This window comes from Manacus candei, unplaced genomic scaffold (assembly GCF_025592945.1).
Source record: "Manacus candei isolate 608988 ecotype Guabito, Panama unplaced genomic scaffold, ASM2559294v1 h1tg000034l, whole genome shotgun sequence".
NCBI classification, from domain to species: Eukaryota; Metazoa; Chordata; class Aves; order Passeriformes; family Pipridae; genus Manacus; species Manacus candei.
Window position 1 is genome coordinate 5,900,773 of NW_026138082.1, and position 25,070 is coordinate 5,925,842.

Consider the following 25,070-nt stretch of genomic DNA (forward strand, 5'->3'; position numbering starts at 1 on the left):
ATTATGCTTTTCAAATTCTAACTAACATCTTATTTATAACCAGTTTTGCCAGGTCTCTGGAATCTTTTTGTGACATACTGTGTATGATTTCCTTAGTTTCTTAAAGAAAGAGATTGCATGATAGAGAGGACAAATTCAACCTCTTTGTACTGCTACAAAAACATGAATGGGAGAGCAGGGGTAGGCCAGAATTCTCTAGATTTAAAGGAAGTCCATGTGACTTTGTAAAATTTCTTTCTATCACTTGGAAGGTTTTATGGAGGCAGAACAGAGACATCTTTTGGTGCTGAACAACAGGTCTAGATACATGTTTTTGTATGGAATCAGTGTACACCAAATGTTGTCCTGAAGTCTCACCAAGGCTTTGATGAATAATAGTTATACATGCTTTCTGTCCCTTATACCACTGTATTTAGTCCTGCTTAAGTGCACCTGTTCCTTCAAAGAAACACCTGAAATAACAGAGCGTTTGCAATGTGTTGATAAAGATCAAAGCTGAGCATGTTTCAGATTGAAAGGAAAGTTAGCATAGCTGTTATTCTTTAGTGCATGTGGTTACTGCTGGTTTCAGGACTGTCTTTCTCGGTCTTAAATTGAGCTCTTCAGCAACCCCACATGAAACAATTTTTAGTCTTTACAATCTCTGGTGCTGCTAGTGAAATCTACAGTTAAAAAAAAGAATGGAACACTGTAGCCTGGTAGATTTTTCAATTATTCTGCACATGGAATTTCCCAATGCGTCTTTTAGGTTCCTGTGTTCCTGATAGAAGTTTGGCAGAGCCTCACAGCCATAGGTAGTTTGTTCTGGCTTTAGGAGAGTAAGCAGGATGTAGCACAGTGGAGTTAAGCACTGCCCTGCATTTTGGCTGAAGTCAGCTGTCAGTGTGAGGAAGGAGAATCTTGTCATGTCATAGTACAGATGGCTGTTCCGGAGCATGTCATGGGCCCTCAGGGAGTAACCTCAGTGCAGTTTCCAGTGTAAAAACAGGTGAAACAGAGTGGCAAAACCTCAAACGGAACATAGAAAACAGACATGTACAGCAAAACTACCATGGAAATTGCCCTTTGCTTACATCACAGACGAGTAGCTGCACTTAGAAGGTATTTATCATCAGTGTTGTGTGTGATGAGAGGCTTCCACATCCCTGCAAAGCATGACTGATGATGACATCCAACTGGCCTGATTACCAAGAGCCTGTTATATTACAGGCTTGGCTGAATTATTTTAAATTTACAGATGCTACCAGTTTAGATCTTTGATTAAATGATTAATTAGAAGCACCAGTAACAGGGCCTCAGAAGTAGTTTTGAACTGGAACATTGCCTTGCTGGTACACATAGATACTCTTAAAGGTTTATTTTCCTTGTGATGTGCTTCTAGGAGCTTCATTTTCTTTGTGGTGTGCTTCTAGGAGTATTATTGCTGAGTTTCCAAATTTTGGTTGGGCTTCATGTGTTCAGAAATTGTGAGGCCAGAACTGTATTATATGATCAACTAGTCAGGTCTTCTGAATAACGTGGGTCATAAAATACCCCAATTAAATTTGTTCAGACTGATGCCTACATTTCAGAAAAGGGTTCTTGTCTGTATTAAAAATTGACAGCTGAGAATAGTGCACCACAGTTCTGCCTAAACTGTCTCAGGAACAGGTAAAAATTTGCACCTCCCTTCTCAACTGAATTTGCTAGTTACCAGTCAGGAAATATTTTCTTACTATTCCGCTAAATTCAAAAGTACAGAATCAATGCTTTGCTCTTTGTTTGTTTGTTTGTGGTTTTGTTTTGTTGTGTTTTTTTTTGTTTGGTTTGGTTTTTTTTATTTGTTTGTTTTTTGGTTTGTTTTTTTTTAAATCTTCATGCCTAGAGTTGATATAATTTAGCCATTTAAAAATTAAGTATTTAACCTAAGTAGGGAATTTGACCTCCCTCAAAGGAGGAAGGTGGGCACTACTTTGAAGTGAATCATTCCACTTGTCTGAGACTGGTTTGATTCTGTGGAGAGGCATATCCATTTCTAATTATTGCACAGTGAACCTCAGTTTTGACATCTACATCCTGCATTAAACCTTTTGGTCACAAAATTACACCTTGATATTATTTCAGCTGATTACTGTCTATGACCCTGTAGTTTTTTTCAGAGATGTGGCTTTTCAAGAGGTCTTCTCTATTCTCTAAGCTCTTCTCCTGTTGTCTTAGCATAGTTGTTACTCCTTGTTCTTACATGTGTATTTCATATTTACACATATTAAAACAGATATTTGATTGCTCCAAGGTTTGTACCAGTGACTGTCCTTTACAATATTTAATGTTTCTCCAGTCTTTACCCTATCTGCAGCCTTAATCCAATATTATTTTATGTGTCTTTTTTCCAGGTAGCGGCAAAAAAATGTTAAATTAGTGTAGGATGAAGACTTGATTCTTGCATAACCCCATTAGGGTTACTGTGGCAGGTGATTTGCTGGTTCACTGACATTTATGATAAATTCTGAAGAGTCAGATATTTGTTCATGGTAGCTAGTTAAAAATGCATCCCAGTGATCAACTATTTATAATGAGCTGATGACTGTCAAGCTTCTTTTCAGAATGAGATTATCACATTCCTAGCAAAGAGAACCTTTAAATAATAGTCTTAAGTCAACCTCTGCATTAAGGTTTTAAGTCAGCTTAAGAGCCACAGTCCCCTCCCTTGCTGGGAATAAGCTTTTCCCTTAAGAACCTGAGCAGGAGAAGTGTTATCATTTATAAGGACGAGACATGTATCACAAGTCATAGGTCTTATGAGCCTCTTGAAGTCAGTAAAGCTGCTCCAACCAGTGCTGCAATATTCTCCTTCCCTCATTTCCATCTTTGCATTGTTGAAATACCAGGAAAAGTATCGAACGCAGGCTTATGTGAGATCAGAGTGGTACCAGAGAAAAGTAGATATGGGGATGTCCAAACTCCTAAAACATCTTCCTTCCATTTTAGCTTCTAGCCTCCAAAGTTTTTTTTTCTAGAGCATACTCTCTACAGCTACCTGAAAGGAGGTTGTAACCAGGAGGGGGTTGGTCTCTTTTCCCAGGCAACTGTCAGCAAGACAAGAGCGCATGGTCTCAAGTTGTGCCTGGGGAGGTTTAGGTTAGATATTAGAAAGAATTTCTTTACAGAGAGGGTGGTTAGACATTGGAATGGGCTGCCCAGGGAAGTAGTGGATTCTCCATCCCTGGAGATTTTTAAAGAGACTGGATGTGGCACTTAGTGCCATGGTCTAGCAACCGCAGCGGTAGTGGATCAAGGGTTGGACTTGATGATCTCTGAGGTCCCTTCCAACCCAGCTGATTCTATGATTCTATGTTCTTTGCATGAGCTGCTCAAAATATAGATTTAATTTATGGTAGGATCACATTGGCGTAACTTCAGAGCACTGCAGAGACTGATCCTCTGTTTTCAATAATCTAAGTTCCCAAAGACCTTTGAAACTTCCCCATATGTTATACTGAGGAAAATATTTTTCAGTCAATTTACAAAAAGCTAGCTTTAGAATAGAACTTTCCCAAGAAAATACAAGCAAACGAAGAGACCAAGTGTAATAGAAGACCCCTCCTTATAACCAGAGAACAGAGTGATGATTGCTGACACAACAGCTGTAATTCTTTCCCTTGTTAATAGAAAATCTTCTGCTCACTGCTCAGGCTTCTAGACCAAGCGCTGATTTCAGAGTTTTTTCTACCTGGATTCATCTTAAATTTTAGCATCCTTTCAAATGAACTCTAAAATCCGATTTTTTGTGAGACGTCCCCATAACTGGAGGTATTGTCAGAGGTGTACAGTCTCATAGGGCAAGCTTCAAAGCCCCTTTCTCTGCTGTGTGCCTACAAACACACACAGATGTGTGTGCTTGATGCCATCCTACCCTCTGAATCCAGGTGAGGGACTGTGAGGGCTGTCTGTGCATTTCATACAAATCTTTAGTATGAAATGAGCATAAACACAAACGTACATGTTTGACCAGCCCACAACTTTGCAAACTGGCTTCTGTATACATTTCCAGCAAGCAGTGTAGAGGTGCACATTGTATGCAGAATCATACTTATTTTCCTTCTCATTACTTCTCATTTTCAGATGAACCTTTTTTTTTGGGTATAGCAACTACACTTCGGGTTTTTTGGGTATAGTAATTACACTTTGGTTATAGACATGCATTTTTGTAACCAAGACAATGAACTTAGTCTGGTTGCTTGCACTTTCCTGTTCTCATGAAAATCTGTTTGCAATCTCTTCTGGGATATTACTCTAAGAAGACTGGAAAGCTCTACATGTGATACTAGGTGTGAGAATGAAAACTCTTTACGTTTGACAAAATCTCATATGTATTTAATTCATAATTGCCATATCCATGTTTGTACCTGTGATTATTGCTATTGTTATGTGGTGATGGTTTGAACTATGTTGACAGGCTGTCTGTCATGCTGGCAGTCTCAGATAAAGACTGGGGCAGTACATTGGACTAGGCGTTGTGCAAACCCTGGCAAAAAGACTGACTCTCTTCTCTCAAAACAGACAAATAGCTGAGTTGACAAATAAACACAAACTTAGGTAGCCCTAGGAAGAGGTTTAACTGGCATCACTATGAATAAAATACCTTATTCCTGAACTTGCATTCCAAAATATTCATGATATTCTGAGATTTTCTTTTGCATTTCAGGATTAGGGAGCCAAGTGTAAGACGACTGTGATTTCTCCATCCGCAATGAGGCCTAGTTGGATAGCACTGGGGAACTAAGCATATCTAGCTCTTCCATCTTTTTAAAGGGTCAAATAGCAGGAGACCTCTTCCTCCTCAGATAAATTGCTTTCACTATTTCATGATATCCTGGTGGATGAAGGAATGTGTAATCACAGGAAGCAAAGTATCAGAGTTTGACCAGACCATAGTGAGAGCTTTGAAAAGGCATCTTTCATCTTCCATTGCTCGGGATTTTTTTCAAATAAGGAAAAGACAGAAGCAAATGTAATCAAAGCATAAATATGCTGCTTCATTTATGCACTGCAAAGAATGCTTTTACCTAGTCATACCACAGAGTTACCATTATATGCTCTGGCAATGTGGTTTTTGTTCAAATTGCAAAAGGTTTCTCTAGATAAAGTGCAAATGTTGTGTATCTTTTTCCCTTCTTTTATTTTTTTCTCTTTTAATTGGCAAATGAATAATGGATCTGAAAATGATAACTGAAATAACTCCTAAATAAATACAAATGAAATAATACAAATATTGGAGGGCAGCTCCTCTTTTCTCTTCTACAATATGAAGTCATGCAAAAGACTGCATGAGAACTACTTTTCTCCCTGTATTGAAGTAATAAAGATTGCTTTCATTTTGTATTTTTCCTCAGCAGTGTTTTCAAATACACCAGTTTTAACATGAAGAGAACATTACTAGAGCTGGTGGGGATATGCTTAGTATTTGCTTCATGGACAGGGAAGATGTGCATCTTTGTATTTCAATTGTCTTTTGCTTTTTCATTTGTGCCTTAATTTTGCAAGGAAGTAGAACACAGAAATAAGACTCCTCCTGCTCTTGAAGGGTGGTGGGAGGAATAAAGTGTTGTATTATTCTATGTACTTGTGCCAGTGACAGACAAGGCCAGTGTCTTGAGTTGGTTGCTGGCAAACTGCACTGATAAGAGTTGCAGTATAAGGGAGACATTTTAAAAACAATTTTTTTTTTTTAGGAGAATAGGCATTTTCAATTTGCCAAAATGGATAGTGTCCATTTAGTTTTTACTACATTAGAGCTAGTGGCAGAAAACTTGAAAATATATCTTGTGTCAGAGTTCATTCAGCTCCATGAGTTACCCCGCCATACTGATTGAAGGGAAAATACAGGGAGAGGCTTAGGGCAAATTTTAATTTCCCTGGTCCTTGTCACCCTGTATCAGACAGAGCCAAGTTTGTGCAGCCCAAAAGTTGTTCAGTATTCATCAACTTTTCAGGACTGTAAAGATGGTGGTAGGTTTACTCTGATAATTGAAAACTCTGCAGATGTGTCACAGTTGGGAGGCAGCTAACCATAATTGAGTACCGTACAGTTTTGTGCAGATGAGAAGGTTCAGTGGTAGCAGTGGAGATTCAAGGAGCTGCACACCCTTTGCCTTAGCCTGCTCTGTGAGAAGGGATAAGGGCTGTTATGGGACCCATGTGCATGCATAAATCCTTTGATGTGTCAGGAGTTCCTCCTGTGCTTTCCTACAGTAATTTTTAGATAATACCCCTAGATCAGGCTTGAAATAATCAAATCTGAGAATCTTGAAAAATATCGATATGTTTTGCTTAAGACTTCTTTATTAATTGCTGATATATTTACTGTAACTTAGAATCAGGTAGGAAGAATTTGAGTTCATTTTATAGCTTTCCTACTCGGTGGAGCATGATGCAATTATTTCTGCATTGTCTTACTCTCAGAGTAGATTTCAGGTCTTTTTACACCTGAGAAGCACTGAGCATGGCAGGTGATGTTTGGACTGCACATTTGGCTTGCAATTTAGGGCTGGCAAGAGAAGGATTATGCCATCTGGTCTTGAGAAGTGCTTAGCATCTCCAGCAAGACATTGGATAAACTCCAATGAAGGTCACTGGGGATTTGATGCTGCTGAACATCACAACTGAATTGCCCGTTGCGTGTGATCTGGTATGCATCTAATACAAATATTATTTGCAGTCTTATCTAGGCTGTGGACACTTCTCAGCATTATCAGAACACACATGAGCCCCATGTGTGCTGGCTACAGTGAATGCTAGAATAGTCAGGTGACACCCAGTTTTACCTCACAGGTAAAGAGGTAAGCAGAGGTAAGCACAGATTATACAATATAATGATGCATGCCACAGTTACTGGTTTTATAATCCCCAGTACTGTTCAAATGTTTCATTAATACTTGAGCAGTTTAGCAAACTCCTCATTGTCATCATCATGGCTGGGCTTCCTGAACGAAGATTTGGGAAGGGCTCTACCCACGTTTGTTACAAGCGTGCTGGTGGCTAAAAAGGCCAACACAAGATAGACACGTCCGACTGCAAAAGGCACAGCAGAAAGACTCCTTAGGTGGTAAATTCTGCAAGACATGATTCTTTCTGCGTTGTCTTTTCTCCTCAAGGGCGATCCTGCGTGCTTTCTCAAAAGCATCAGCAGCGTTATAGATGGTGTGTCTCCAGACCTCCCGATTGGAGGCCAGAGTAGACCAGTTATGTTGATCAATATGGTCAAGGCTGAGATGTTGTTTCAGGGAGTCCTTGTATCTTTTTTTCGGAGCTCCTCTCTTGCAGGAGCTGGTGGCAAGTTCACCATAAAGCAAGATCTTAGGGAGGTGGTGGTCCTTCATCCTGGAGACGTGTCCTGCCCAATGCAGCTGTGTTCTCAGCAACATGGCCTCAATACTTGTGACTGCTGCTTGTTCTAGAACAGATGTATTGGTCACATAATCTGACCAGTGGATGTTTAAGATTGAACGGAGGCAGCGTTGATGGAAGCGTTCTAGGAGTCACAGGTGGTGGTGGTAGATGACCCTTGATTTGGATCCATATAAAAGAGTAGACAGCACTATGGCTCTGTAAACACTGATCTTTGTACTTTTCTTCAAGTGTTTATTTTGCCAAACTCTTTTGTGGAGTAGAAACAGTATTATATGCATTTTTTTGCTTATTCTTGGTTCAAGGTTATTAACACCATAGCACTGTCTGGTAAGCTTTACAGATCAGATAGTGCAAAAGGAGTCTCACGTTTCTTGCTTTACTGTTGTCATTTTTTTAACTAATAATCATTAGAGTGAACTGAATATGATTTTTTTAAATTATATGGAAGCAAAATTATCTGAGCCTCCAAACTGTCCTTCACAACAAACTTTCAAAAAACCAGTTCTGGAATATGAGGGACCGTTTTTTTGCTACAGTTGAGAAAACAGTAGAGGTGGCTTTTAGTGGCACTACAGTAGATTTCGTGGTACACTGTGTCATGGGAAAAATATAGCAAGTGGTGATCTAACATGAATGCTTTTAAATAAACAAATTTTATATGTGAAGGTGGCTGAATCACTCACCCAGTCTAACTTTTGTTAGTGTGTCAAAACAAGCAACACGCAATTTTAGCAGTGTCCAGTTGCAGGGGTAATATAAAGATCTGCTTGGAGAAATCTGAGTTGCTATTTTTTGGCTTTGCCATGTGTTTTCCTTTTTCTATTTTCCCACGATGGATTTCTTTTTGTTATCAGCAATAAATTTTTCCATGTTGAGAACTGGATTGGAAGAGTGCAGTAGTGCAAGGCTCGAGAGAAGTGATAGAAAGAGTAGCCACTGTAAATTGTGAAATGCGCCTCCGGAAGAAACTCTCAAAAATGTAGTATTTATATATAGCAGGATATACTTCTTGATATGTGGCATTCTTTATTTGGTATGAGCATTGCCTCTGTGCTCTGGCACGATGTTGTGGGACACTGATTTTGCAGATATCGTTTATCAGCTGAAATGTGTGAGATCTTAACCTCTAGTGATCAGAAATTGTCTCATGGTGTTTTTCATAAGTAAAGAAATCATACCAATTCCAGCTGGGCCTAATCCACTTACCCCAGTCATCCTGCTAGTTGAATTGTGTGTGTTCTTCATTGATTTCTGCTACAAAATTTTGTTGCTAAGCACTGTAATTTCATTGGTGAATAATACAAGCTCTGTGGATGATTTGTTGTAATTCAAGTAGAGCAGAATAGAAAGTGCTGCCTAGTCATTACATAGCCACAACTACTGTTGTAATTAAAATGTTGCTATCCTGGCTACTAAAAGGAACACAAAAAATATAGAGAGAAAGGAGAAAAACAAGTTGATTTTTTCCATGTCACACCTAGGAAAGTACTTTTTCTTGTTTCTTTTATCTTCTGAAACGTTGTAGGGTACACAAGAAGTTTCAGCTCAGCATTTCAGAACTTCATTATTTCTGGAGAGATGCTGAGCTCAACAGGGTGAATAGAAGGCATTTATATAATCAAGCAGAAATCTAGTTTAACTGTCCCTTATTTGTTTTATCAGTCAGTGGTATTGGCAAGAATCTGGAGCACGGAGAAATTTGTGGTGCTAACTGATTTAAAAGGATTTTTTTGAAGTGAAAATATTAGTGGTATAATTAATGGTAATACAGAGGAGAAACCTGCTCCTTTGAAAGCTTAAGGCTTTATGAATTTGCCAATTGAGAAAGAAAACAACAGAAAACTCCCCCAAAGCATATTTGCTATTTCAATAATAGGATAACTGAGGGGTGACCCCGGAAAAGAACCAGTTTGTAGACTGCATCCAGAGTTGTTGGATTTATATTTAGAGGGAAGAATAAGTTAGTTTAACTATTTTCATGTCTTTTCTGAATTACCTTAGAAACCTGTGTTTCATAGCTATCCAGCTATCCAGCTATGATCTGTGATTGATTTTATTATTTGGTCTGCTGAGAGCATTCATGTTTCTGGAAGAGACATAAGAATTTCAATTCTAATTCTTGGTGGACACATCATTGAATTTTAGTTCTGATACTGAATCTGAGGTGATATTTAATTGCTTAATTCTATAGCAAATTTGAGCAAAAAACCTCATGAAAAATCATCTCTTGTGGTTGCTCAGATTTATATGTGAGTCACTTCTATGGCGTTAACTTTTCCTTTCGAGTGAGCAGTCTATGAGCATAGGATTTTTTACTGGGGTTGATCTGCAGAAAAAAGAGAATGATTGGTACCAGCAGACAAATACTGCACAGGAGTGTACATAACACAGGAGTGTTATGTACAGCAAACCTGCCCCCTGTACTCTGTTTCTTGAGGATTATGAATATATTTTATTTCCCACTCTATGGAACTGAGTGGCTTTTAGATAGAGCTGGATTCTCCCCTGGCTGGTGCAGGGAAATGCATGTTTCTCAAAGGCATGAAGGGTCCTTTTACCAGAGAATAGTCTCAGAGGGAGATGGTGTTGGTTTTATCACTGTCCTGCCTGGGGGCCTACAGTTAACCTGGGGAACATAAAAACTGGGAACAGCTGCAAGTGGAATGTTATGTATTAACATATTCTCTAATTTGCTTTCCTCTCTCCTGCTGTTTTCTCGATGATCTGTATTGAGTGCTGCCAGTGGGATAGTGGTAGTTGTTTTCCACTGCTGCCATTTTCCCACTAACAACCTTTCTGCTGTCAGCAATTACAAGATTTTTGCTGGATACACTAGCAGGTTTCTATTCCAATGCATCCTGTTTCAAAAGCAGCCATTTCTTTTCTACTCACTTGGGCTACATAGCAGAATAGAGGACACCAAAGAATCTTGCTCATATGGTGGTGCATATGTGTGTTTGTGTTCTTGAGCTAACGTGCTCTCTCGCCAGGACTTTGTAGTCCAAGCAGTTTTAAATTGTATTTCCTTAAATAACTTCTGAAAACAAAACAAACAGTGACCAGACCTATGTGTGAGTTTATCTGCAGTGTACACTTATGGAGCTGTGCCTATACTAAGACATGGAGAAAGGTGTGTTTGTAGGTGTACTCTGATGTCAGCTGACAAATCTCAGAGATACTTTTATGAAGCTTTACTACGACAAAGTAGGCTAAGGCTAAGGCATTTTTAAGTGCCTTAGCCTAACTAAGGTTAATGCCAAATGGGCAAGCTGGGTTTCACTGGTTGTCTCAGCTTTCCCATCTGTAAGTTACTACTTGGGATACCTGGTTTCTTACCATTCTTGTCATGTGTTAAGCATTCATAATGGATTAGTCTTAAAATGTGTTGAACAAAAAAGGTAACAGATTGATTAAACCAAAGCTTTACTTGTATGCCATTGCTGTGTCATTTTTGGGCAGCTGTGTCTCCCCTCTGTATTTGGTATCTCAAAAATTGGAAGAAATTAATTCCTTTATAGTTGCATCTTGCTATATTTTGAAATGAACAATACATGAATTATATACCTCTTTAGTGAAATATTCAGTGCATCTCCTTTTGTTGTAATTGCAGCAATCACTGAAAAGGAGAGGGAGCAAAGACCTTCCAAAATCAGAAAAAAAGTCACAGCAGACACCAACAGAGGTATGTTGCAATAACTGTAGCCTGGATTCTTATGCGCAGGCTTCAAGGACACTATTGAAATGGGGTACATGATTTGTAGATGTGTGCTTGGCTTGCTTTTTGCTTTGCCCTTTGTTTTCCTATATACTGTGAAATGGAGAGGTCTTACCCCAGATTTGCAGTCAGACACCACTAATCTCAAGGACTACCTAAACAAACTGTGTGTACTGTGAAAGAAGTACAGCTTCATCTACCTGATATTTTAGAAAATGTAAATGGCAGCACCAGTGAAACAAGTTTATGGGCTCTTTGTGTGCTGACTTCAGGATTTTTGAACACTGTAAAGTCTATGTTGCAAGCCTAGAAAATGTTAGGGTTTTTTACAAACCCTCCTCTCCGCCCCTCACTATGTATTTTCTGTGCGTATTTTAGTCACAAGTAAAATATTCTTTTCTCCTCTTTTACGTGTAAGTCCTTACTTCCCTCTTTTTAATTTACTGATCAGTGAAAAAATGATTGCAGAAAAATCTCATAGTGTATAAAGCCATATACCTGTGATTGTTAATCTTGTAAGTTAAGACTATCCACTGGAGGTCTCCTGTTTGACATCAAGTTTCTTCAAATACTATTTTTTTTCCTAAGGAGGACAATGAAGACCTGAAATGCCAGCTACAGTTTGTCAAAGAAGAAGCAGCCTTGATGAGGAAGAAAATGGCTAAAATAGATAAAGAGAAAGACAGATTTGAACATGAGCTGCAAAAATACAGATCATTTTATGGGGATTTGGACAGTCCCTTGCCAAAAGGTGAAGCAGGTGGGCCACCTACCACAAGAGAAGCTGAACTCAAGCTTCGATTGAGACTTGTGGAGGAGGAAGCTAACATTCTTGGGAGGAAAATAGTGGAACTAGAAGTAGAAAATAGAGGACTGAAAGCGGAGCTTGATGATTTAAGAGGAGATGATTTCTCAGGGACCACTAACCCACTCCTGGGAGAGCAGAGTGAATCCCTGTCAGAGTTGCGACAGCATTTGCAGCTAGTAGAAGATGAAACAGAATTGCTGAGGAGAAATGTAGCTGATTTGGAAGAACAAAACAAGCGCATAACAGCTGAGCTGAACAAATACAAGTACAAGTCTGGGGCCCATGAGAGCTCTAGGCACCATGACAATGCCAAGACAGAAGCATTACAGGAGGAGCTAAAAGCTGCACGAATGCAGATCAACGAGCTGAGTGGCAAAGTCATGCAACTCCAGTATGAGAACAGAGTCTTAATGTCCAACATGCAGCGCTATGACTTGGCCTCTCATCTTGGGATCCGTGGCAGTCCTAGAGACAGTGATGCGGAAAGTGATGCAGGAAAAAAGGAGAGCGATGATGATTCCCGCCCTCCTCACCGCAAAAGGGAAGGCCCCATAGGTGGGGAAAGTGACTCTGAAGAGGTGCGCAACATTCGATGCCTGACACCCACAAGGTCTTTTTATCCAACACCATCTGGGTGGCAGAAAAGCTTCACTGACAGGCAGCAGATGAAGGACATTCGCTCTGAAGCCGAGCGGCTGGGCAAGACAATAGATCGCCTAATTTCTGACACGAGCACCATCATAACAGAGGCACGAATTTATGTAGCTAATGGTGATCTCTTTGGACTCATGGATGAGGAAGACGATGGCAGCAGAATACGTGAGCATGAGCTTCTTTACCGCATCAATGCGCAGATGAAGGCCTTCAGGAAAGAGCTCCAGGCTTTCATTGACAGACTCGAAGTTCCAAAGTCTTCGGACGATCGAAGTGCAGATGAACCTTTGTCAGTGAGTCAGGTAGAATTTTACTTATTACGGCCTACAGGTAAAAAGGCTCTGCCATGCAAATTAAGCCTCAAATTCAATTTATGGCACGTGAAAATTCTTTACTCTAGGCACTGGACCACAATCACTATTTCTCAAATTACTTAAAATCCCTATTTGGCCATATAAAAACATGTTCTACCAATAGAATTGTTTGTGAACAGTGAATAAGTCTGGTCTACTGGAATTTAAAATTATGTGCTAGGAGGTAGAAGATTTTACTCCTTTCTGGCTTTGCAACTGCATTTTGACAGAGTTGTGCCTTCATTGCCACTAAAGGCAGTACAGACGGTATTTCTGGCACACGAATGAACATGGTTGTTTTCTTAGTGGTTGGTTTCCTGTTAAATGGATAGAAGGAAAATTTTATTAATTTTAAACAGGAAGAATCAATAAATTTCAGAAATTATAGAGAATATGTCAAACCGCGGATAAAAAGAGATCATGTGAATCTACTTTATGGAGTCACAGAGCCACACAGTAGTGTGAATACTGGAATTGCTGTAACTGATTGCATCTTGTTGAAGGCCTATGGGTCACTGCTTGCATGCAGCAGTGACAAGAATCTTTTTTGTGGTTCATTTTTGTGCAGAACTGTCTCAGAGAGGTTTTGGGGAGCAAATTCCTTGCTGACTCAAGATCTTTTGCCATGAAAAATGAAAATTACCAACTCTTATCTTATCATGCAGTCCTATAGTTGGCATATCTTGTTATTGCTCATGGAATTACCCAATGTTTTGTAAGTCTCTTGCTGTGTTAATTTATTTTGTGCTGTCTTGCTAGTTTACAGTCAAAGTAGTTGCCAGGTGAAGCTGAAAGCTATTCTTATTCCTATGCTGACTAATTAGTCTTTTGTTCCCTTGTATCAGAAAGTCACAGACGCAGTGAGTTTAAAGCTAATCAATTACTATACATGTATTGCATGAAATCAAACAGAGATGGCATTTAGCATGCTCACTTTCTGATCTAGCAATAGCTCTGAGCTTGTAGAGCTCCCATTAGCTTAAAGGTAGAGCACTGCATGGACTTACACAAATTTAAAGCAAACTAATTAGTATTTTCTCTAAACAAGTAACAACAATTAACATTTAACAATTGGACATTTTAGGGCATAACCATGCAGAACTCCTACTGAAGTAAATGGGAGATGGGCACTTGGTCCCTCCACAAGCATAGTCTGATTCACTATTTATTTTGTTGAAACTTTGGACTTGCTATTCCATTAATTGACTGTTCTTTTTGTCTTTGTATTTACTTTCCCAGATGTTCCAGCCTATCATTTTACTTATTCTCATCCTTGTATTATTTTCATCCCTTTCATACACAACAATATTTAAACTTGTCTTCCTTTTTACACTGTTTTTTGTACTGTAAGCCATTCATCATTTACTGTTCATTGTAGTGTTATTTTCAGTTTGTTTATTTTGTCCACCCTCCAAGATAAGAAGTGAAAGAGACATAGTTTTTGTAATAGCCACTGCTGTAAAAACACTGAAGACTACTTGTTTGCCAAAACCAAAAGAAAACCAAAAAAGCTGCAAAAACCATACCAAAAAGTCACCCAGTTGAATAGGAAACCTGCTCACCACAGTGTTCCAGGTAAGCAAACAGACAACGGTATTTTTCACTTTCTCTGGTTTTATCATTTTTGGATAAAAGTTTCCTGGGTGACTGAAACCATTTTAATATTTATTAATTTGCACCAAATCTGAAACAAAACAGAAATATGCACAGTGGGTGTGAAGACTCTGTTACTTTTCTCTTCCCACTCCCAGAAACAGAATTTGTATTCTAACCACATATGAATAGTAAAATCGCATTCCATGTTTATTCTGCAGTTGTATATCACAGCTTGTATATATGTTTTGCATGACTGTGATGATGATGTTTTCCAAGACTGTATTAACATGGATTAGACACCCTGGAGGGGACAAAATCAGAATGCTTGGTACATAAAGCACTCTGGAACTGTGTCTAGGAGCTGGAGCCCCTGAGAATGAGATACTTGAGGAGGAGGTATCAGAGTAGTTTAGGAGTCTTCAGAGAGATACGGGCTGGCTGCATTTCTCTCTATGCTCTAGAAAAATGGCCACGCTGGAGTCTAACTTGAACTGATGAGAGTGATGTAAGACACCTTGTCTCATGTTGAATTTATCAGATAACATTTCCCAGTCTGTAGCTACCACAGCTTTACATTCTCCAGGTTTCAGAACGAATTTTGAATGAACATGGTAACTCTTGGCTTGCCGAGTGACCCCATCTAACCATGCTGTTGGTAGCCAACCACCATAGGTGAGGGAAGCTTGTGTGCATAGGTCTGCATCAATAGTCACTGAATATTCCTGTCTTGCTTATGAGAGGCTGAATTAAGAATACAGGCAACTCATTACCTTTCTTTCACACTTACATGGGCTGTTCCTACAAACAGTAGATCTCCCACTGTGAAAACCTCATCTGAAATGCCCAACGGGGCTCAGTTCTCTTTTCTGTTTTATCCAGCCCATGTTGAAACCATTAAGTCCCGCAAATGTGAATTCTCCAAAGGTGAACAAGTATGTGTATTAATGACATTTTTTTCTGCAGTTGCCATGTTAAATAATCTAATAATGAATAGTGGTAATAAAAAAAGCAGCTAGCAATAAGGATTCCCTTTGACTTATGCTAGCACTTTGTTCACTTAACCCATTCCCAGTGAGAAAGGTTCATCTCCACACCTGAGTTGTGCTCTGTTACTTGTTGAGAGACACCGCTTTGAGAGAAAATCCTCGAAGGGCAGCAGAGGTGGAGCAATAAAATTTATGTTTTAAGAACAAAAAAAAAGTAAACTCAAAATATTTGGTATTAAACAAATATTGTATTTTTCTCCTTGTTTGTCTAGCTTTCCCTCAGCATACTTTGCAGGTGTAGTAACCTTATAATTTAAATTATTGACCTCTTTGATTTAAATACTTATTGCTGCCAGGGGATGCTGTCATTATCTACTTTATACTTAGCAAGATATGTCTAAAGGAAATTAGAATCAATACATATGAGATAATTAGATAGCCTTGACTGGTGACCCAAATAAAAAGAAAGTCAGGCCCAAACTAATTTTGAGGAGTTTCTAAGCTGCTTTCATATGTGTTCAGACAAGAGATGGAACTAATCTCTGCACAAACACTGGCAGTTACAACCCCATTGCTTTCTCACAGTGGTTTTTTCTTGCATATAGCTGAACATTTCCTAGGCCTAATTCCATTGGGCAGCAACAAAACAAATCAAAGCTGAGACCTTTTGAGACATTTAGGGAGCTATTGCACAGGCTACAATCTGAAATAAAAGCACACCAAAGTATACAAAATTATTTTAGAAGTTCCCCACAGTCTTTGACTCTGTGACAAGCATGGAAAATGATGAGGAGCCCCACAGAGAAATCTCAGTGAGAAATGAGATGTGTTTTTCCTGTCTTTTTTCATTCTCCTTGAAGGCAGGAACTGAAGTGGCTTATCTGTTTCACACCAGATATTGCATAATTTAAAAAGTTGCTGAGAAAGCTAATAAAATCTGTATGAACATTTATTCTTTGCCAGAAGACAAGATCTAGCCAAAGAAATAAATGTTCTGTCTTGCTAAATTGAACTTAGTGTTACAAAATGCAGCAATTATACTTGCAAGAAAGAAAGCAGACTCTGCTCACTCATTTACTGGCCTGGTGGGCAAAGACCACTTCACAGGTGAGTGAATAGATGCAGCTGAATACATCAGCATCCTCTAGCAGGAATGCAGGGGAGTCAGGGTGGGCAGAGACAGACAGAATACTGCTGATTCACTGATTCTGCCTGCTGCATAGCTTGTAATTCTGAAGAGCAATTATAAGAAGAGTACAGATTTTAGTTGCATGTGGCAAAAAGCTGGATATGCCAGGTTACCTATCAGTTCAGGTCTCACTTAGCAGATTCACGGTTCCCATTTTGTAACATTCTGGTGAAATATTTACATTCTGGGAAAAAAAAGTCATTGAATTTGAACCATGAGATCGCCTTAATTTAACATTTCTCTGAAATATTACTTTCTGTTTCCTGTGTTCCCAAGGAATTAATTCCATGTTCTTTCAAAAGGAAAAATCTTTCATCTAGAGGTCTCGTTCTGACATTTTTACATTTGTGTAAATTGGCAGTAACTCCAATGAATTTTTATGTAATTTAGGGAAAGATGTATTTTTTCCTTTAATGCAACCAGATAAACTCAATTGTATTTGTTTTCTATTTAGAGCCAGCTCTAAATGCTCTGACAAAATCTCTCTGCAAATATTTTCTTTACTGCTACTGAAAAATTCCCTTGAAGTTAGAATGATCATCTTCTCTAGGATCAGAGATATTTCTTTCAACCAAGAATATCCATGCCTGAAGTTCCAGTTTAGAGATAGAATAAGTGTCTGCTGACACATGTCACCAGTGTTTCAGAATCAAAACCAGAAGAGAGCAGGTGCTATAGTGCAGAAAAACGCCTGGCAGTCGGAAAATAGAAAATTGCCAGAAACATGGCTGTCTAGATATGTGTTATAAAAAAAGATGAACTGCACATGAACTTTGGGAGTTGTTTACGAAAACAAGCAGAGCTTCAGGGTATTACATGCCCTTTCCCTTAATCACCCCAGAATCTGATAGGTGAGTAGGAGACTTCTAAAGGCATCAGTATCACAGACATAGTTCCCATTGGCTTACATGCCTGTCTCTGATTTAATGCCAGGGGAAGTGATATTCAAGCCCAACTTTTGCCATTACACATGCAGTTGCCTATGAGGAAAATTACAGTGGCTCTATTTAAAGTAAACATCTAAACTATCTGCCACCGATTTCCAATGTAACCTTGGAGAAGCGACATGACATAACACGTTGTTTGCTCTGTTTCTCCACTGAGTTATGTTACTATCTCAGAAGTGCACAACAGTAAGAGGAGACAGAATTTTTACTCCCTTCTGCCAGTTTTGTGTATATATATACCAATTGTATATATCCACTCCTGAAATGTATATACCAAGATTACCAAGATGTCCATCATTCAGGAATATAATGTTGTGGATGGGTTGACTGCAGTGACAGCTGTGCTCTTCCTTCTTGTCACTAGTTTATGTTGCCATAGCACAATGGGTGTGCCATAATCAAACTAGTGCAGCAGAACCGAAGATGCTCTGAAACAGTCTTGAGCACAGACTATTGTAACCAGAATACACACTACCCTGAGTATGTAATCAGATTATAACCCATGCTGAAACTCATGCTGCTTTGCCTCCAGTCCTGCATGATGAAGAGAAATTTAGCAGAGGGCTTGTTTAAAATGCCCTTGCACCTTTTGTTTGTTGAGGTGATGACTTATGACACAAGTAGAGCTGATGCCAGATATAGACAAAATATGCTTTCCTGAGGAAGCAATTGTTGAATGTAATAAATCTTCCTGCTTATTTTACCTGTGCCAGAGGCCAGAAAGTCGCATCTGCTGCTTTGGCCCCTGCTGCTGGAGAAGAGACAGTAGGGACAATTTTTGTTAAATAACTTCTTTTCCTCAAAAGCAGAAGTCACCACTGCTACACTTAAGGGTATATAGAATAATGATCCCAGGTTTTCAGAACTCACTCCATGTTTTCTTTGTCTCAATTTTATTCTGCCTTTCCCATATTAGGATGAGTTTAATGTGGCCCTTTGACCTATGAGATGGGTCCAGTGCTTGTCTCCTAATGAGCCCTTCAGTCTCACACATTTCTAATTCTTCACACTGACAGAAATGTAGGCCTTTGCCTGAGTGAAAACTCAAGCCTGGGATTTAATCCATTGTTTTCTTTAATTTTACTCCTTTTACTTCAAAGAGTTCACACAGCGAGACTAGAGGGATTGAGTTAGCAATATTAAAGAATAATAGCCTATGCTGACGGATAAGAGTAAAAAAACATGTCTTAGGAGTCTGTCTTCATGTGCAGTGGTGCAGCTGTGCTGGCTTCGGGGAGGAGGCTGTGCTGTGGCACCTGGCCTCCAGCTGTGAGCTCAGTTCTGCTCCCAGGGACTCCAGCTTCACCCCCAGCCATGTCAGCTGGTGTTTGGGTCCTAATGTCACAAAAGAAAGTCACACTGTTGCTTTATTTTTTAAATCCTCAGAGTTTAGAGTCTGGGGATTTTCTTCAGGAACATTCAGTCGAGTACTTGGGCATCTTTGTTCAATTTTTAAATCATCTTTAAAATTTTCACAAACATCCCAAGTCCCATTATTTATGTTACATAGGAGCAGAATAAGCACCCCAGTAATGTATTCACTGAGACTTACTGCTAGACCATATAAGGAGAAAAAATGTGTTTTCCCTGAAACCTGATTTGGTATTTACTATAAAATGCACCCAGAGCTAAAATCTTTATACTGTGCATGGATTTTATCACAGATAAAAACTTACTGTTCTAAATACGAGAGTGCTGACTAAGCAAAGGTTGTGTGAAACCTCATATCATGCCCTTTGTCTCACTGATCCTCCTGTCATCAGCTGCTCTGCCCACAAAAATATATGTCACTCCTGCTTAGTGCATTTGAAGACACCCATCTGATAGCAGGATTTATCCAGTTTTATACTGCCTGAGTCAAGTATTTTGGGGCCCTTCTCTAGGTACATGTGGGGAAAAATGTTCTCTGAAATGCGAATTTACTAACTGTGCCTCAGTCACTGTCCACAAACACATCCAAGCACAAGTACCCAGCAGGGCAATGGTATGTGTGTGTGAAGCTTCCACCCAAGGGTCTCAGTTGCAAAATGAAAGCAATTTAACATACAATGCAACAGGAGAGTTGTGGGCAGAGATGAAGAGTGAGCTGGGCTCCTTGTGCCTGTGGCTCAGCAGGCGGAGCAGCTAATTTTCACCATGCTGGCTTCAGAGTCTCCTGTGGACTTAGACTTGCTGGATCATTTTTGTCACATACACTCCCTTACCTTACCCCATGCCAACACTTGCTATGGGCACTCCCAGTGATTTATATCCAGACCAAGGTGGTTTTGTACCTTCCTTACCAGACTTATGCCAGAGATGAGTTTCCTTGTGAAAGGGAGACTCTCCATCCAATTTCAAGTGCTTTGCTTTGCTGAGACACCAAGTGTCTTAACAGACTAGAGAATCTGATCCAGAAACCTTATAAAGCATTGGGAATATTTGGGTATATACCAAAGAAACCATTATTTTCATTCCCAGAATGCAAGACAGTAGGATTACACAGTGCCTAATAATTCCACACTTCATAAGTAAGAGCGTATTTAGAGTACAGAAAAAGATTTTAGAGAGGAGTGGTTTGCTTTTAGCTCTTTAAGATAGCTGTTAACTGACAAAACCTTTTGTTGTTGTTCTGCTACTTTAAACAAAACTCCCTTTAAAAAGCAGTTTATGAGGATCAAGTTGCAAAGCTCAAAATAATCATACTGAAAAATAAAACCCTGAAAGCTGGGTCTGGAAAACAGCAAAAAATCTGGACCACAATAAAAGAAACCTAAAATTGCCTATTGTCATAGCTTTAATATTAACACTATCTGCTTTGGCAAGCTTTAAAGACTGGACTGCACTATAAAACCTAAAAATGTCCTGGACTTGGAGTTGTTTACACAAAATATGAAGAGATATAAAGTTACAGAGCTGGGGGCTGGAAGAGGTGGCTTTAAAGCCATCCTCCATGCACTGACGTCACGTGGAAGCCAGCTGCGGGGATGATGCTGAACGGAACTGTTTTTCAGTTTGCAGAAGTTGAGGAGTTATTCAAAGAGAGTTACAAATACTGCCCCAGTTAAAAGGTTGTGTCTTGCTCAGCTTTCTTATTTCTTTTAAAGATCAAGATTCGCAGAACTGGATCCCTGCTAGTTATGTGTTTCATTGCTTTCACTGCTGCTTAGAAATGGACAGAGAAACTTCTAAAGGATTTCTTATTCCATGAAAGGTATGGTTGCAGTTTATTTTAAATCAGTGGTTTTGAACACTCTAGATTAAAAAAGAAAGCATATTACTGATGCAGCAAACAGTTATTTAAACATCTAATGTTATTTATGTGTAATGTGATGTTCATGTATGTTATATATGGTCTTTATTCTTAGAGAAAGACTTCATTAGTTCAGTTAGTTTCTTCAGTGCAGGCAGAGATATATTAACAGGACAGGAATGACGGAGCATTGTGACCACTTGTCTTTCTTTTTCTTTCCTTCCTTCTTTCCTTCTTTCTTTTTCCCCTTTCTTCTTTCTTTTCTCTTTTTCTTTCTTGCTTTCATTCTTTCTGGCTCTCATTTCTCTCTATTTCTTGTTTCTTTCCCTTCTCTCACTCAACTGTACTTTCTTTTTATGGATAAAGCACACAATATTGTGACACATGGCACATGATTATAACTGAACAAATACATATGTTTACAATTTTCTTAGTCATCCAAAATACAGCACTTTGTTGGAAATATAATTTAATTTCATATTTTTCTGTAAAAACAAGGGAAGATTTGTGTCTGAATGGTTGTGTACATCCAATCTAATTAAAATCTGTTGAAAAGTAACATCTTGGCTGATGCCAAAGAGATTATTTTCAGAAGTTGATAGAGGTTGTTTGCAAACTATTTTGCATTTTTAAAATGTGGATGGAAAGGGAATGGGTATGATATGAGGGAATAATGACTAACATCAAATTGTTGCTTAAAACATTTTTTGCTTGAAAGGAGGAAGGACTAAAGGAAAATGCAGCTGATGTAGACAAAATTGATTATTTGCTTGAATTTGACTGCTGTAATGAGCTTCTGACCTTGTCTAGGACATGCAGAAATTGCCAATACTGCAAGAGCACAGATACTGTTCTGATCTACAGAGCAAATTATAATGTGGCATTTTACATGCCTTTGCATTGCTTAAGCCACATGAAATACCCATGGGGACATCTTAGTGCACTATACAGACAGAGGGATACTACCAGGACTGCATATTGAATTTTCTTGCTAGTAGGGGAAAAAGCAAGCAACACCCCCACCCCAAAAAAAAAACCACAAAACAAACAGAAAAAAAGGGGGAAAGAGATGCAGAAATAGGAGCTAAAACTCTCTGAGGAACTGATCCACTGTACAACAGGAGCAAAACTGCTAACATCAATAAATGTGTTTTTTTTCTCAGAAAAATTCTCAGAGGAAATTGTAGAAGTGTAAGAAGCAATACAAGCTTTTTGTGAATCTTAGAGCTACAAGTGACTATCTGTAACTTCTGTAACTAACCTCTTTCAAGACCTGATTTCCTTCTCATGATCTCGTCTCTTTTTATAATCGGAGTTCCACATGAAAAAATTAAAGATTGTTAAGATAAATGCAAACATGGCAATAGTACTAAGAAAACACCAGGGGCCTTTTCAACACTATATTCATGCTTTAAAGGAGTACATATTATATCTATTCTTATATGTGTAAAAATAATATGCTATACAGTATTGACCTTTCTAGTAATATGCTGCTGATTAAAGTATGGTCATTATTACTATGAGTACACTAGCAAAAATCACCATTTGTGCAAATTATTGACAGATTATGTCTGCCTGTCTTGTTCATGATTTCACAGCATTTACACATGGAGTTTTTAAAATTTTTTTCTGAGATGTATTTGTATAAGGTTTATAGTGGAGCAGAGTTTTGTTTATTTCTCAGAGATATCTTGAAAGGTTATAAAGGCATAAATGTAGCCAAAAAGCTAACGACTGTACTAAAAATTGCAATCTTTGAATTAGCAAAGTGAGAAAGTATGGAAATGTTTCTAAAGTTCATTATCAATGGATGTTTAGACTGCAACAGATCTTAAATGCAATAGAATTTTTTTACAAGTTGTTTTTGGTCAACACTTACTGAAGTCTGGCACAAAGCTGAAACACTGGCCTGGAGAGGTGCAGCCTCTGTAGCCTGGCTGCATTCCCTAAGAAGCCGGGAGCAAACCAGCGCTTGGCTTCTCTTGTGATGAGAATGCTGTGCTGTCTTTCAGCAGGTCTTAGTTTCAAGGAGTTCATGTTTTTATAAAGCTGGCCTGTATGTTTTTGGGCAGGGGAAAGACGGAGGGTTTGAAATCTGTTTGTAGACAGTTGAGGGACAGATTGCCATTTCAGAGGCCCAAGAACAGGTGCTTGGGGTAAACTGTTTTGCAAGCCCTGAGTGAGGATTGGGCCCATGATGGCTTGAGAGGTCCTTTGGGAGGACTAGCTATGACCCAAAGACCTGAGTAAACTGTTGGGTTTCATCTGAGCTCTTCTGCTTGTTCACGAAAGAGTCTTATTTCAAGTTTGGCATCACCTTCCCAGTGAGCTGAAATAACACAGACACTGGTAAACGGTGATTACACAGTAGCCACAGTTGAATCAACAAGACTTGTCCAATAACATATAGGATGGGGAAGAACTTTGTGTGAAGCTTAGGAATAAATTTGCACTGTATCATAGAAATGAAATGTGAGTTTACAATCACTGATCGTCAGTCAGGGAAATGAACAAATTAAAGGAAGGTAGGGTGGTCTTAGCCCTAGTTAACCCTCTGGTAATTTATTTGTCTGCCTGTTTGATTTCTGGCAGGGGGTCAAAGCAATGCAGAGGTGTTTTATCACTAGAACTACATTTATGTCCACCCAAGTAACACAACAATTGGCTTTGAGAACTAAAATTAACAAACTCAAGTATCAATGTATGTGTACCAGCCATTATACCACAGGAGCTATCATAACTGAATGAATGAGTGTTATTTTGGTCTTGCTGGCATAGTAAATGTGCTGATGGTAGTGGGGTTTCTACTGTAAAGCCTAAGAAATCAAGAGTAACACCAGGTCCATAAAATCTGTAACTGCTTTGCTCCAAAACCACATGAGCAGGTCTAAAATATTTCCCCTAAAATACAAATATTTAATGGTTCATATAATAATTTTTTCATTCAGAGACACTAAGACACTAAAGACTTCTCAAGGGGAAGAAGAAACCGGAGTACAAATCAGTTAAATATTCTGAGAAAGGTTTTGAACTAGATTGGAGTTAGTGCTATTGGAGAATATTTTCTGTTTTTTCCTATGCTGGTCCTGAAACTAACATGTATAGATTTAGGTTTGTAAATCCAAAAAGCTTGAACCCTTTATAGTGACTGATAGTCCTTTATATAGTAGAATGATGCTTTCTACTGTATATATGTTTGTACCTGTTATTAGCTTTCCTGTCTTGTTTTTCTTCATGTATTCCAAGGCATATAGCCATGAGAATTTTCTGCATATATCAAGTTTACAGTCTTCAATTGCCAAAAGAATGTCACAGTCTTTGTTGTGCTCCATGCATGCATGAAAGGAGTGCATGAGTAAACATGATACCTTTCCATTTGCAGTTGTCTTTTGGACAAACCTAAAATAACTTTTGCCCTCAAGGGCAGATGTTGCAGGATCCCATGGTCCTGAAGTGCCATTCAGTATTATACAGACTCAAATTCATTGAAAACACGTTTATAGTGAAGAGTAATGGAAGATGCAAAGTGGCCATGGTACAAAGCCCACTGCGGCAGATGTTACTGAATTCTGTGATGCTAAATGCATGTCCCACCTCCCCCTTCCAGATTGGGCCTCTCTGCCCTTGGGTTTATGTCCTGTAACACTTAGTTCATCCATATTTCAGTCACACTCCAGATAAATATCAAGCAATCATACGATACTGTTTCCTGAAAGCACATTTCAGTTATGAATTTTGTGAAATTGCTTTGTTGCTTTTTGTTCCCTGAAAGCTAGAATCAAATACAAGTAAGACTTATTCTGATAAACTTCCAGGAAACATTCAGGGAAGAAAGAAAAAAAGCAGAGCTCTCTTTGCTGTTGCACAGACTGTAACCATGGACCTGCGTAAACAACTGGAGAATACTGAGAGGAACTGGAATAAAGAGAAGATGGAATTGCTGGAGAGATTTGACAATGAAAGGAAAGAATGGGAATGTCAATGGAAGATCATGCAGAAGAAAATAGAAGAGGTACTTCTAAATAAAACTCTGAGCACTACCATTTTCACTTGGGGTGAAGTGACATGGAATCACTTCAATTTTTTTTTTTCTAAATTTTATCCTGTTTCTTATGTCTCACTGGAAGTTTCTAATAGCTAGGATGAAAAACCTGGAATTAAGCAGTATTTACAATTGCTCATTTAACAGTCATGAATAAAG

At 38.8% G+C, this 25,070-nt stretch overlaps 1 protein-coding gene across 12 annotated transcripts in view; it reads left to right on the forward strand.

Moving 5' to 3' along the window:
- The window catches only part of SOGA3 (SOGA family member 3), a 52,998-nt gene that overhangs the window by 13,711 nt on the left and 14,217 nt on the right, over positions 1–25,070 (forward strand). Inside the window, exons 4-8 of one of the 12 annotated variants that reach the window (XR_007905245.1) lie at positions 11,000–11,071; positions 11,693–12,859; positions 14,336–14,494; positions 14,791–14,911; positions 17,145–20,825. Coding sequence is in view for 11 of the 12 variants with exons in the window: in XM_051792164.1 (XP_051648124.1) it covers positions 11,000–11,071; positions 11,693–12,859; positions 14,336–14,464 (1,368 nt within the window). In the remaining variant the exon portion in view is untranslated. The other 11 variants (XM_051792167.1, XM_051792168.1, XM_051792164.1 and 8 more) reach the window with 11 other exon arrangements.